The following is a 13,177-nucleotide window of genomic DNA, read 5'->3' on the forward strand; positions in this document are numbered from 1 at the left end:
GAGATACAACGAAATGGTCTGCCATTCAACATCCAACAATACTGGTTTCCAACCACTGGCTGGTGCGAGATTCCCTTTCAATAGGCTGAAGTTGGATTGACCCTTTTTAGGGTCATCAGCATTGTACCGAGGCTTCGGATTATGCAAATGATGATTTTTGGCTTCGTAGTGTGCTGTCACGAAGTTTGCCGCCTCCTCAATGATGAATGCCTCGGCCATCGATGCTTCTATTCTACATTTATTTTTACATTTTGTTCGAAGCGACTTCTGCATCCTCTCAGTTGAGTAGCACCAACGATTTTGCATGGGCCCCCCAATCATGCCTCGGTCGGGAGATGCAAAATCAAGTGTTGCATTGGATTAAAGAAGCTTGGCGGAAAGATCATCTCTAACTTCCAGATCAACTCCGACGCCAACTGTTACATTTCTTCTAGGAGGCCAGGCGATAGTTCTTTCGCACAAATAACACGGAAGAAATAGCTCAGCTTTGCCAGTACTAGCCATTCATCCTCAGGGATGAAGCCACACAACATCACTGGTGTCGGTGTCAAAACCGGCGGATCTCGGGTAGGGGGTCCCGAACTGTGCGTCTAAGGCGGATGGTAACATGAGGCAGGGGACACGATGTTTACCCAGGTTCGGGCCCTCTTGATGGAGGTAAAACCCTACGTCCTGCTTGATTGTTCTTGATGATATGAGTATTACAAGAGTTGATCTACCACGAGATCAGAGAGGCTAAACCCTAGAATCTAGCCTATGGTATGATTGTATGTTGTCCTACGGACTAAAACCCTCCGGTTTATATAGACACCGAAGGGGGCTAAGGTTACACAAGGTCGGTTACAAAGGAGGAGATGTACATATCCGTATTGCCTAGCTTGCCTCCCACGCCAAGTAGAGTCCCATCCGGACACGGGACGAAGTCTTCAATCTCGTATCTTCATAGCCCAACAGTCCGGCCAAAGGACATAGTCCGGCTGTCCGGAGACCCCCTAATCCAGGACTCCCTCAGTAGCCCCTGAACCAAGCTTCAATGACGATGAATCCGGCGCGCAGTGTTGTCTTCGGCATTGCAAGGCAGGTTCCTCCTCCGAATACACCATGGAAGAGTTTGAATTCAAGGATAGTGTCCGACCCTGCAAAATAAGTTCCACATACCACCGTAGAGAGAATAATATTTCCACAAATCTAATCAGCTGACATGTTTTGACATCATGACATCACGCCACGACCCAGTCATTAATCGAACCGTTTTTCTTAACCAGCTCCGCACATAACGCGACGCGGTTTCCTTGACATGTCTTTACAAAGCAGAGATCGTGTTCCCTTTATCACGGGATTCTAATCAATACAAACATGGTAACCCAACCGTGCCTGTTGGTATGACTCCTAGATCTTAGGTAAGTCTCAAACGGCCACGAGGAGGACGCCTGATATTCAACCTCTTTATAAAGGGGACAAGGCTTTTTATTTTTTCCCTCCCGCGCTCAATCGAATCCTTCCCCTGCCTCGAGTTCTAACACCCAAAGCTCAGGTCAGGTGCTTCGGACCTTCAACTATGTCCGGATCCAACCTTCAAGGTCGGTGGATGCCTTCCTCCATCACAAAGGAGGACATCAAGAAGTTGAAAGAGGCCAGATATCTGACCGCCGAAATTTCGCATAGGCTGCCCGCTCGAGGGCAGGTCGTCCTTACTCCCAAACCCAACGAAAGCGTTGTGTTCATCTCCCACTTCCTCCGAGGACTAGGCGTCGCTCTGGATCCCTTTGTTAGGGGTCTCATGTTCTATTACGGGCTGGATTTTCACGATCTGGCCCCGGATTCCCTCCTTCACATCTCGTCATTTATTGTCATATGTGAGGCCTTCCTCCGCATTACCCCTCACTTCGGCCTGTGGCTCAAGACCTTCGATGTGAAGCCGAAGATGATCGAGGGGCAGCACGCAGCGTGCGGAGGTGCTTTAATAAGCAAAATCGCTGACGCTCCGTGGCCAGAGGGTTCCTTCCCAGAGGTGTCCGGATTGTGGCAGCGGGAGTGGTTTTACATCACAGCTCCCCGAAATGCCAAGTGGGTAGTGATACGTCTCCGTCGTATCTATAATTTTTGATCGTTCCATGCCAATATTATTCAACTTTCATATACTTTTTGGCAAATTTTTATATTATTTTTGGGACTAACATATTGATCTAGTGCCCGGTGTCAGTTCCTGTCTGTTGCATGTTTTTGGTTTTGCAGAATATCCATATCAAACGGAGTCCAAACGGGATAAAAACGGACGGAGCTTATTTTTGGAAAATATGGAAAATTCAGAAGGAAAATCAACGCGAACCGGTGCCCGAGGTGGTCACGAGGCAGGAGGGCGCCCCCCCTAGGGCGCGCCCCTACCCTCGTGAGCCCACCGTAAGGTGGTTGCCGCTCTTCTTTTGCCGCAAGAAAGCTAATATTCGGAAAAAAAATCACGGCGAAGGTTTCAGGCCAATCGGAGTTACGGATCTCCATATATATACGAAACGGTGAAACAGAGCCAGGACAAAACGCAGAACCAGAGAGACACAGAGAGATAGATCCAATCTCGGAGGGGCTCTCGCCCCTCCCATGCCATGGAGGCCAAGGACCAGAGGGGAAACCCTTCTCCCATCTAGGGAGGAGGTCAAGGAAGAAGAGGAAGAAGGGGGCCCCTCTCCCCCTCTCCTCCGGTGGCGCCGGAACGCCGCCGTGGCCATCATCAACATCACCGCTATCTTCACCAACACCTCCGCCATCTTCACCAACATCTCCATCACCTTCCCCCCTCTATCTACAGTGGTCCATTTTCCCGCAACCCGCTGTACCCTCTACTTGAACATGGTGCTTTATGCTTCATATTATTATCCAATGATGTGTTGCCATCCTATGATGTTTGAGTAGATTTTCGTTGTCCTATCGGTGGTTGATGAATTGCTATGATTGATTTAATTTGCTTGTGGTTATGTTGCTATCCTTTGGTGCCCATCATATGAGTGTGCGCGTGGATCACACCATAGGGTTAGTTGTATGTTGATAGGACTATGTATTGGAGGGCAAGAGTGACAGAAGCTTCAACCTAGCATAGAAATTGATGCATACAGGATTGAAGGGGGACCAATATATCTTAATGCTATGGTTGGGTTTTACCTTAATGAACATTAGTAGTTGCAGATGCTTGCTAATAGTTCCAATCATAAGTGCATAGAATTCCAAGTCAGGGATGACATGCTAGCAGTGGCCTCTCCCACATAATACTTGCTATCGGTCTAGTAAAGTAGTCAATTGCTTAGGGGCAATTCCGCAACTCCTACCACCACTTTTCCACACTCGCTATATTTACTTTATTGTTTCTTTATCTAAACAGCCCCTACTTTTTATTTACATAGTCTTTATTATCTTGCAAACCTATCCAACAACACCTACAAAGTACTTCTAGTTTCATACTTGTTCTAGGTAAAGCGAACGTCAAGCGTGCGTAGAGTTGTATCGGTGGTCGATAGAACTTGAGGGAATATTTGTTCTACCTTTAGCTCCTCGTTGGGTTCAACACTCTTACTTATCGAAAACTGTTGCGATCCCCTATACTTGTGGGTTATCAAGACCTTTTTCTGGCGCCGTTGCCGGGGAGCAATAGCGTGGGGTGAATATTCTCGTGTGTGCTTGTTTGCTTTATCACTAAGTAATTTTTATTTGCTGTTCTTAGTTGTTTTCTATCTTTAGTTATGGGTAGGAAACATAAAATACCAAAAAAATTAGTTGTACCTACTAAACCAATGGTTGAAGAACCACTCAAAATCTATCACACTGCTGAAGCCTATTACTTGGATCATCTTCGATCCATATGTGCTCGTGCTGAAACCCCAACTAGCTTAGTTGAGGGCAAATCTTTAGATGAGCATGCTTGTTATGTGCGACACCGTATATCTGAAAAAGAGAAATTATTATGGAGTCAAATTCAACGTTTGCAATGCTATGCTTGGAATTTATGTGAATTATATGATTTATTTGCTGTTCTCAAAACCCTAAGAAACACCTTCCCTACCAATGTGAGTTTATTGATAATGGAATCTTATCTTCTTATGCTAAAGGTGTTTATAGTTACTATGATGTTCAACAAATTGAAGAATTTGTTGCTTTTGAGGGTGCTTATGAAATTGCTTCTTTGATTGAAAAGTATGATGCTACTTTTCACAAATCTGAAAATTTTGCTATACTTAAATATTGCTATGATAATTATGCTTCTAATACCTATGTTAAACAATATATTGAGGAATACTCCGCTGTCCAAGAAGAGACTAATATTTTGCAGGAATCTATGGAAGAAGAAGTTGATGACACTGTGAGCTCATTGGATGAAAAAGATGAGGAGGAGAGCGAAGAACAAAAGGAGGAAGAGCGGATTGATCACCCGTGCCCACCTTCTAATGAGAGTAACTCTTCAACTCATACATTGTTTAATTCCCCTTCGTGCTTACCGAAGGATGATTGCTATGATGACTGTTATGATCCCTATGATTCTTTTGAAATGCCCCTTTTTGATGATGCTTGCTATGCCTATGGCCAAGATGCCAATATGAATTATGCTTATGGAGATGAACTTGCTATAGTTCCTTATGTTAAACATGAAATTGTTGCTATTGCAACCATGCATGATAGTCCTATTATCTTTTTGAATTCTCCCGATTATACTATATCGGAGAAGTTTGCACTTATTAAGGATTATATTGATGGGATGCCTTTTATCGTTGCACATGATGATTTTGATGAATATAGTATGCATGTGCTTGCTGCTCCTACTTGCAATTATTATGAGAGAGGAACTACATCTCCACCTCTCTATGTTTCCAATATGACAAAATTGCAAGAAACCATTTATACTATGCATTGGCCTTTACTATGTGTGCATGAATTGTTCTTTTATGACATGCCGATGCGTATGAAGAGAGTTAGACTTCGTCGTTACATGATATATGTTGCTTTGTGCTCATTACTAAATTACAAATCATTGCTAATTAAAATTGGCTTTGATATACCTTGGGATCCGGGTGGATTCACTACTTGAGCACTATATGCCTAGCTTAATGGCTTTAAAGAAAGCGCTGCCAGGGAGACAACCCGGAAGTTTTAGAGAGTCATTTATTTCTGTTGAGTGCTTTTATATAGTTTAAAAACAAGAAAAATAAAGAGGGGAACCCAAAACTTTTTCAAAAAGGAAAGTGAAAGTGACAGAGACAAGCATTGTTGAAGTGGGAGCTAGCCTTGAACTTTGTTCATGCTCACGGCAACTTTGTGAATCTTGATTACAGAAACTTTTCAACAAAAATAATTATCCCCTTGTACAATTCCATTGTATTATAAAAATGATGTGCCAAGGTTTGCCTTTAGGATGTTTACATTTGCTTGATGGTTTGTACGGTGCAGGACAGAAACTTTGGCTGTAGTGCGCGATTTTACATTTTTAGCTGGAACGTCAAATGGTTCTGATTCTTTTTGCACTGTCTTAATATACAAAGTTTTTATTTTTACTAATTTTTGTAGAATTATTTCAAGTATCATAAGTATGGTGAATGTTCAAACTATTACAGACTGTTCTGTTTTAGACAGATTCTGTTTTTAATGCATAGTTTGCTTGTTTTGATGAAACTATCAATTTATATCAGTGGATTAAGCCATGAAAAAGTTATACTACAGTAGACACAATGCAAAAACAAAATATGAATTGGTTTGCAACAGTACTTATAGTGGTGATTTGCTTTATTATACTAACGGATCTTATCGAGTTTTCTATTGAAGTTTTGTGTGGATGAAGTGTTCGATGATCGAGAAGGTATCGATGTGAGAAGAAGGAAGAGAGGCAAGAGCTCAAGCTTGGGGATTCCCGAGGCACCCCAAGTAAATATTCAAGGAGACTCAAGCGTTTAATCTTGGGGATGCTGGGGAGGCATCCCCTCTTTCTTCAACAAGTATCGGTATGTTTTCGGATTCGTTTCGTTCATGCGATATGTGCAATCTTGGAGCATCTTTGCTTTAGTTTTCATGTTTCTTTTTTGCACCGTGCTGGTATGAGATAGTCCTTGGTTTATTTATAGAATGCTCATTGTACTTCACTTATATCTTTTGAGTATGGCTTTATAGAATGTTCATGTGCTTCACTTATATCATTTGAAGTTTGGATTGCCTGTTTCTCTTTACATAGACAACCGCCATTTGTAGAATGCTCTTTTTCTTCACTTATATTTGTTAGAGCGTGTGCATATCTTTTGTAGAAAGAATCAAACTCTCTTGCTTCACTTATATCTATTTAGAGAGATGACAGGAATTGGTCATTCACATGGTTAGTCATAAAACCCTACATAAAACTTGTAGATCACTGAATATGATATGTTTGATTCCTTGCAATAGTTTTGCGATATAAAGATGGTGATATTAGAGTCATGCTAGTGGGTAGTTGTGGATTGTAGAAATACTTGTGTTGAGGTTTGTGATTCCCGTAGCATGCACGTATGGTGAACCGTTATGTAACGAAGTCGGAGCATGATTTATTTATTGATTGTCTTCCTTATGAGTGGCGGTCGGGGACGAGCGATGGTCTTTTCCTACCAATCTATCCCCCTAGGAGCATGCGCGTAGTACTTTGTTTCGATGACTAATAGATTTTTGCAATAAGTATTTGAGTTCTTTATGACTAATGTTGAGTCTATGGATTATACGCACTCTCACCCTTCCACCATTGCTAGCCTCTCTAGTACCGCAACTTTCGCCGGTACCATAAACCCACCATATACCTTCCTCAAAACAGCCACCATACCTACCTATCATGGCATTTCCATAGCCATTCCGAGATATATTTCCATGCAACTTCCATCATCATCATATACATGACTTGAGCATTCATTGTCATATTGCTTTGCATGATCGTAAGATAGCTAGCATGATGTTTTCATGGCTTGTCCGTTTTTTGATGTCATTGCTACGCTAGATCATTGCACATCCCGGTACACCGCCGGAGGCATTCATATAGAGTCATATCTTTGTTCTAGTATCGAGTTGTAATATTGAGTTGTAAGTAAATAAAAGTGTGATGATCATCATTACTAGAGCATTGCCCCAGTGAGGAAAGGATGATGGAGACTATGATTCCCCCATAAGTCGAGATGAGACTTCGGACTTTACAAAAAATAAAAGAGGCCAAAGAAGCCCAAATAAAAAAAGAGGCCAAAGAAGCCCACAAAAAAAGAGAAAATAAAAAATTGAGAGAAAAAGAGAGAAGGGGCAATGTTACTATCCTTTTACCACACTTGTGCTTCAGAGTAGCACCATGTTCTTTATAGAGAGAGTATCCTATGCTTTCACTTTCATATACTAGTGGGAATTTTCATTATAGAACTTGGCTTGTATATTCCGATGATGGGCTTCCTCAAATGCCCGAGGTCTTCATGAGCAAACAAGTTGGATGCACACCCACTTAGTTTTCAGTTTGAGCTTTCATACACTTATAGCTCTAGTGCATCCGTTGCATGGAAATCCCTACTCACTCACATTGATATCTATTGATGGGCATCTCCATAGCCCATTGATACGCCTAGTTGATGTGAGACTATCTTCTCCTTTTTGTCTTCTCCACAACCACCATTCTATTCCACCTATAGTGCTATGTCCATGGCTCACGCTCATGTATTGCGTGAAAGTTGAAAAGGTTTGAGAACGTCAAAAGTATGAAACAATTGCTTGGCTTGTCATCGGGGTTGTGCATGATGTGAATATTTTGTGTGGTGAAGATGGAGCATAGCCAGACTATATGATTTTGTAGGGATAGCTTTCTTGGGCCATGTTATTTTGAAAAGACATGATTGCTTTATTAGTAGGCTTGAAGTATTATTGTTTTTATGTCAAATGATAGACTATTGCTTTGAATCACTCATGTCTTAATATTCATGCCATGATTAGACATATGATCAAGATTATGCTAGGTAGCATTCCACATCAAAAATTATCTTTTTTTATCATTTACCTACTCGAGGACGAGCAGGAATTAAGCTTGGGGATGCTGATACGTCTCCCTCGTATCTATAATTTTTTATTGTTCCATGCCAATATTATTCAACTTTCATATACTTTTTGGCAACTTTTTAGATTATTTTTGGGACTAACATATTGATCCAGTGCCCTGTGCCAGTTCCTGTCTGTTGCATGTTTTTGGTTTCACAGAATATCCATATCAAACGGAGTCCAAACGGGATAAAAACGGACGGAGCTTATTTTTCGAAAATATGGAAAATTCGGAAGGAAAATCAATGTGAACCAGTGCCCGAGGTGGTCACGAGGCAGGCCCCCCCTAGGGCGCGCCCCTACCCTCGTGAGCCCACCGTAAGGCGGTTGACGCTCTTCTTTTGCCGCAAGAAAGCTAATATTTAGAAAAAAAAATCACGGCGAAGGTTTCAGGCCAATCGGAGTTACGAATCTCCATATATATACGAAACGGTGAAACAGAGCCAGGACAAAACGCAGAACCAGAGAGAAACAGAGAGATAGATCCAATCTCGGAGGGGCTCTAGCCCCTCCCATGCCATGGAGGCCAAGGACCAGAGGGGAAACCCTTCTCCCATATAGGGAGGAGGTCAAGGAAGAAGAGGAAGAAGGGGGCCCCTCTCCCCCTCTCCTCCGGTGGCGCCGGAACGCCGCCGTGGCCATCATCATCATCACCGCGATCTTCACCAACACCTCCGCCACCTTCACCAACATCTCCATCACCTTCCCCCCTCTATCTACAACGGTCCACTCTCCTGCAACCCGCTGTACCCTCTACTTGAACATGGTGTACTACATCTTGAGCTTGTGTTGGTTTTCCCCGAAGAGGAAGGGATGATGCAGCAGAGTAGCGTAAGTATTTCCCTCAGTTTTTGAGAACCAAGGTATCAATCCAGTAGGAGGCCATGCTCAAGTCTCTCCTACCTGTACAAAACGATAGCTACTCGCAACCAACGCGATTAGGGGTTGTCAATCCCTTCACGGTCACTTACGAGAGTGAGATCTGATAGATATAATATTTTTGGTATTTTTGGTATAAAGATGCAAAGTAAAAAGTAAAAGCAAAGTGAAAAGCAAAGCAAGATTAAAGTGATGGAGATTGATATGATGAGAATAGACCCCGGGGCCATAGGTTTCACTAGTGGCTTCTCTCAAGAGCATAAGTATTCTACGGTGGGTGAACAAATTACTGTTGAGCAATTGACAGAATTGAGCATAGTTATGAGAATATCTAGGCATGATCATGTATATAGGCATCATGGCGTGGAATTGTCACGGCAGATGTCCTTTTGCAAGGACTTAGTCATGGAGCCATCGCAACTAGGAAGCTTAAAGGGGTTAATCGGGACAAGGACACGCGAGGTTTATACTAGTTCAGCCCCTTACGGTGAAGGAAGGCCTACGTCTAGTTGGGTTGGAATTGCTTGAGGTTTCGATGACCAGGGAGCGAGATACGCTATGCCTGGCTCTCGATCACTTGTTTTTTCGCCCTAAGCCATTGGCGGGTCGTCCCCTTATATACACGGGTTGACGCCCTGCGGCCTACAGAGTCCCGGCCGGCTCATAAACAGGGTCCGGCTCGGCGACTAGTTACTTCTACCTTTTAGTACAAGTTATATCATCATGACGTTTTATGTTTACGGGCCTTAGAGTCGCCTGTGGGCCTTTAAGTCTTTTAGTGAACTGCCATCTTCATGCCTTGGTCTTGGGCTTCTGATGAACCTCTATTTGCGTAACCCGGCCTCTCCTGGATGGCTTACACAAATAGTCATATCCCCAACATTAGGCCCTAGATTGATTTGAACCGGTTCATGTCAATCTTTGAAAACCTTACGAACTAGCCTTTAGTCTTCTGTCTTGCGTGAAAATTGTAACCCGCCATGATGTCATCCTCTGGCTCTGGGTTAAATCATCGTGACGTCATCTTCAATAAAACTTATATTTTAATTCATCATATCTTCAAAGGATCTTTGCCTTTACTGACCCTCCCGAAAATCGAGGCGTCGGGGCCGCTGGATAATGATGTCTTGGTCTCCTCGTTTCTCGCGCCATCTCAGTCGGTCCTCCTTATAAATAGGCGCGACCTAGGTCTTTTTCATTTCCTCCGGTCGTCTTCTTCCTCGCACTCCCTCTTCTGCCGCTCGAGCTCCGCCGCCGCCACCGTCGGAAACCTCGTCTTCACCGACTCAGGCCGCTGCATCACCCTGTTTTTTGACCAGAGAACAACGGCAACCCTCCGTAGTTCTTCCACATCGGTGAGTTCTCTTTCCCCCCTTTCTCAGATCTGCATTAGTACTGTCTTGAGTTCGTCGACGTTCATCATCGCCCGACGCAACCTCCATTAGTTCTTACCTCTAATACCTTGTTCAGATCGTAAAAACCACATAGAACTGCTGCGGAGGATGTTGTGTGCTTATTCTATATGAAAACAGATCTCATTTCCTTGTTTTGGAAGCCCTCCTTGAGTATATGAACTTCCCTATACTGTTTTAGGTCTAGAAATTTTTCCTTTCCAGAGCATCGTTTGATCCAAAATAATAATTGCAATTTGTCAAACCTATTTGCTCCACACTTAGCCAAAAACTATGTCTGTTGACTCTGTTTCAGCCATAGTAGTCCGTGTAACCGGTTTAAGATAATACCGGCTGTCAGCACCGCTTGCCTCTGGCGACTTAAGAAAACCTTAATCATCTTTAATACCTGTAGCTATTAAACATTATCACATAGTTACCTGTATGTCATTAGGCCCCTTCTTAAGCCGCCATCTTAAATAACCCAATAATGTTTATTCTCCGGGTTATAATAAACCGGAAAATTTCCTTTATCTTGTTGTAGGCTTCAATTTACCGAATGGCACCCAAAGCTGTTAAACCTCCGGTTACCTGCAACTGGATCCCATCCATTGTTACAGAGAGCAAACTGTCCGAGTTTGTAAAGTCTGGCCATCTGCCCAAGAAGGATGTCATGTCTTATCGTGCTCCTGACCCGTCTGAAGAGAAACCTCAACCCAAGGAAGGGGAGGTGATCATTTTTACCGATCACATGAGCCGGGGATTTGCTCCTCCCGGTGCAAAATTCTTTAGAGACGTTTTGCACTTCTTTGACTTACGACCTCAAGACATCGGGCCCAATTCCATGTCAAATATCTGCAACTTCCAAGTTTTCTGTGAGGTCTACCTTGGAGAAGAACCCAACCTACTTTTGTTTAGGGAATTGTTCTATTTGAACCGGCAAAATGAGCGGGCCACGGGCCCAGTCTGGAGCTTGGTGGCATATCGATTCAAAGGCGGAGAGACTACTTGTTCCCTTATGCTGAATTGCCGAGTCATCCAAAGGACTGGAACCAGACATGGTTCTACTGCCAAGATACTTCTCCGGCTGGTGAAAACCCGCTGCCCGGCTTCCGTGCATTGCGCCTTGAACCTACTCACCCACTGCCGGATAAGTTGACTGCTATTAAACGTCTGCCACTCACCCCCAAGATCAAGAAGATTAAAGCTCTTTTAGGGAACGGCTTAGATGGCATTGACCTGGTCTGAGTCTGGGTTGCTTGGAGAATAATTCCGTTAAGTCGCCGCCCCGGCTTAATGTGTAATTATTCAGGAGAGAAAGATGACCCTCAGCGTCATAGTCCTGACGACTTACCAGATGACGTAGTGGAAGCTACAACTCAGTCTTTGTTGAAAGAGGGCACAGTGAATAGTAACGCTTTTGGCTTACTACCTTTTTGCAAGAAGAACCCGGCCCCTGCAGTAAGTTTCCAGCCGTCGGGTTATTTTTATCATGTTATACTGTATTCCTACGCATAACCCTTTATAACCTTTTACAGGCAAATGATAACTTCTGGAAAATCCAATATGATCATGAGGCGGCTAACAAAGCCAGGGCGGCCAAGAGAGCCGAAAGGAAAACCGCCAAGCCCACCACTTCAAGGAAAAGGAAGCCAAGCGCTTCTGAGCTGTTTCAGCTTGATGATTCTGATGATAATGAGGAAGAGGTAACTTTTTAATTTCCCTTTCTCCTTTATCACTACCTTACTGATATTAACCTTCTTTCAGGAAGACACGGGCAACAGCCAACCCGTCGAGGAAGAGGTAACTATAATCTCCTCCGACTCCGAGCTTCGGCCGCGTCAGAAAATTCGAAGAGTAACCCGGAAAGTAAGATTTTCACACCCTTTGGCTTACCAAGGTCCTGACTTTCTTTTGAAGCAACAACAATTTGAAAACCGGAGGCAGACCCGGACCAGCAAGGATGCAGAGCTATCCTCCGGCTTGCCTGACACAACCCGGAAGCGTCGAACTGAGGTTATCTCCAACTTATACCCTTTTTTACCTTTGGTGGGTCTAATCCGTCAACCTCTCAATTCCTCTGACTCCAATTACCAGGATACCTCTCCTTCATCCGGCGAGTCCATGCAATCAAACATGCCGGCTTTTAAGACTGCCCCTGGGTAATATCAATTTATTCACCTTATGTTTTTCTTTCTTCATGTTTCTTTACTTATTTCTCTGCTTTGCCCATAGCGTGTAGGTTAAGCCCAGGAAGAAAACCAAGAAGGATAAACCGGCCCAAACCCCTGTGGTGACTGAACCGGAACAGGGTATAGCTGCTCCCGACTCTTCCACACATCAACCGCCGCCTAAGCCGGCTCAAGACATTGCAGCACCAACTTCTGACCCGCCCGCTGAAGATATTCTTGATGGTTCTGTTAACCCGGAGGCACCTAGCCCAGTCAAAACGGCTGACCCAGAAGTGGAATTTCTCAAGGCTCAATTCGTTGAGCCGGCCAGGCCCACCGTCCTTGCCAAATGCTCGGCTAAAGAGGAGTTGCTAGAACGCCGTAAGGCCAAGATGGATATCACCGACTATACTCATTTGAGTATTGGAGAGATCGTCTCGGGCTATATCAACCAGGTGCAAAACAGCCGTGACCTGGAAATTGACATGGTGAAGCAAATACAGCAAAAATCTGAGGTATGACTTATGCTTCCTTACTTTCAATCATACTTACTATACCAGCCCCCAAGTCTATTGCTTATGAATAAATATGCTGTAGACTTAGAAAAATTGTTAGAGCTGCTTGCCCGGCTTGAAGAAAAGTATTTAAACCGGATGTAACACAATACCTTTAACTTGCGAT

At 43.6% G+C, this 13,177-nt stretch overlaps 1 protein-coding gene across 1 annotated transcript; it reads left to right on the top strand.

Moving 5' to 3' along the window:
- Positions 1-11,620: 11,620 nt before the first annotated feature.
- LOC147983777 (uncharacterized) lies at positions 11,621-12,961 on the top strand. The gene is made up of 4 exons (XM_087539592.1): positions 11,621-11,786; positions 11,864-12,031; positions 12,093-12,128; positions 12,246-12,961. Exons 1-4 carry the CDS (start codon positions 11,622-11,624, stop codon positions 12,489-12,491), a joined length of 615 nt encoding a protein of 204 aa, XP_087395718.1. The 5' UTR covers position 11,621; the 3' UTR covers positions 12,492-12,961.
- The last annotated feature ends 216 nt before the right edge of the window (positions 12,962-13,177 follow it).

This window comes from Triticum urartu, chromosome 2A (assembly GCF_056163025.1).
Source record: "Triticum urartu cultivar PI428250 chromosome 2A, HENAU_Tu73, whole genome shotgun sequence".
NCBI classification, from domain to species: domain Eukaryota; kingdom Viridiplantae; phylum Streptophyta; class Magnoliopsida; order Poales; family Poaceae; genus Triticum; species Triticum urartu.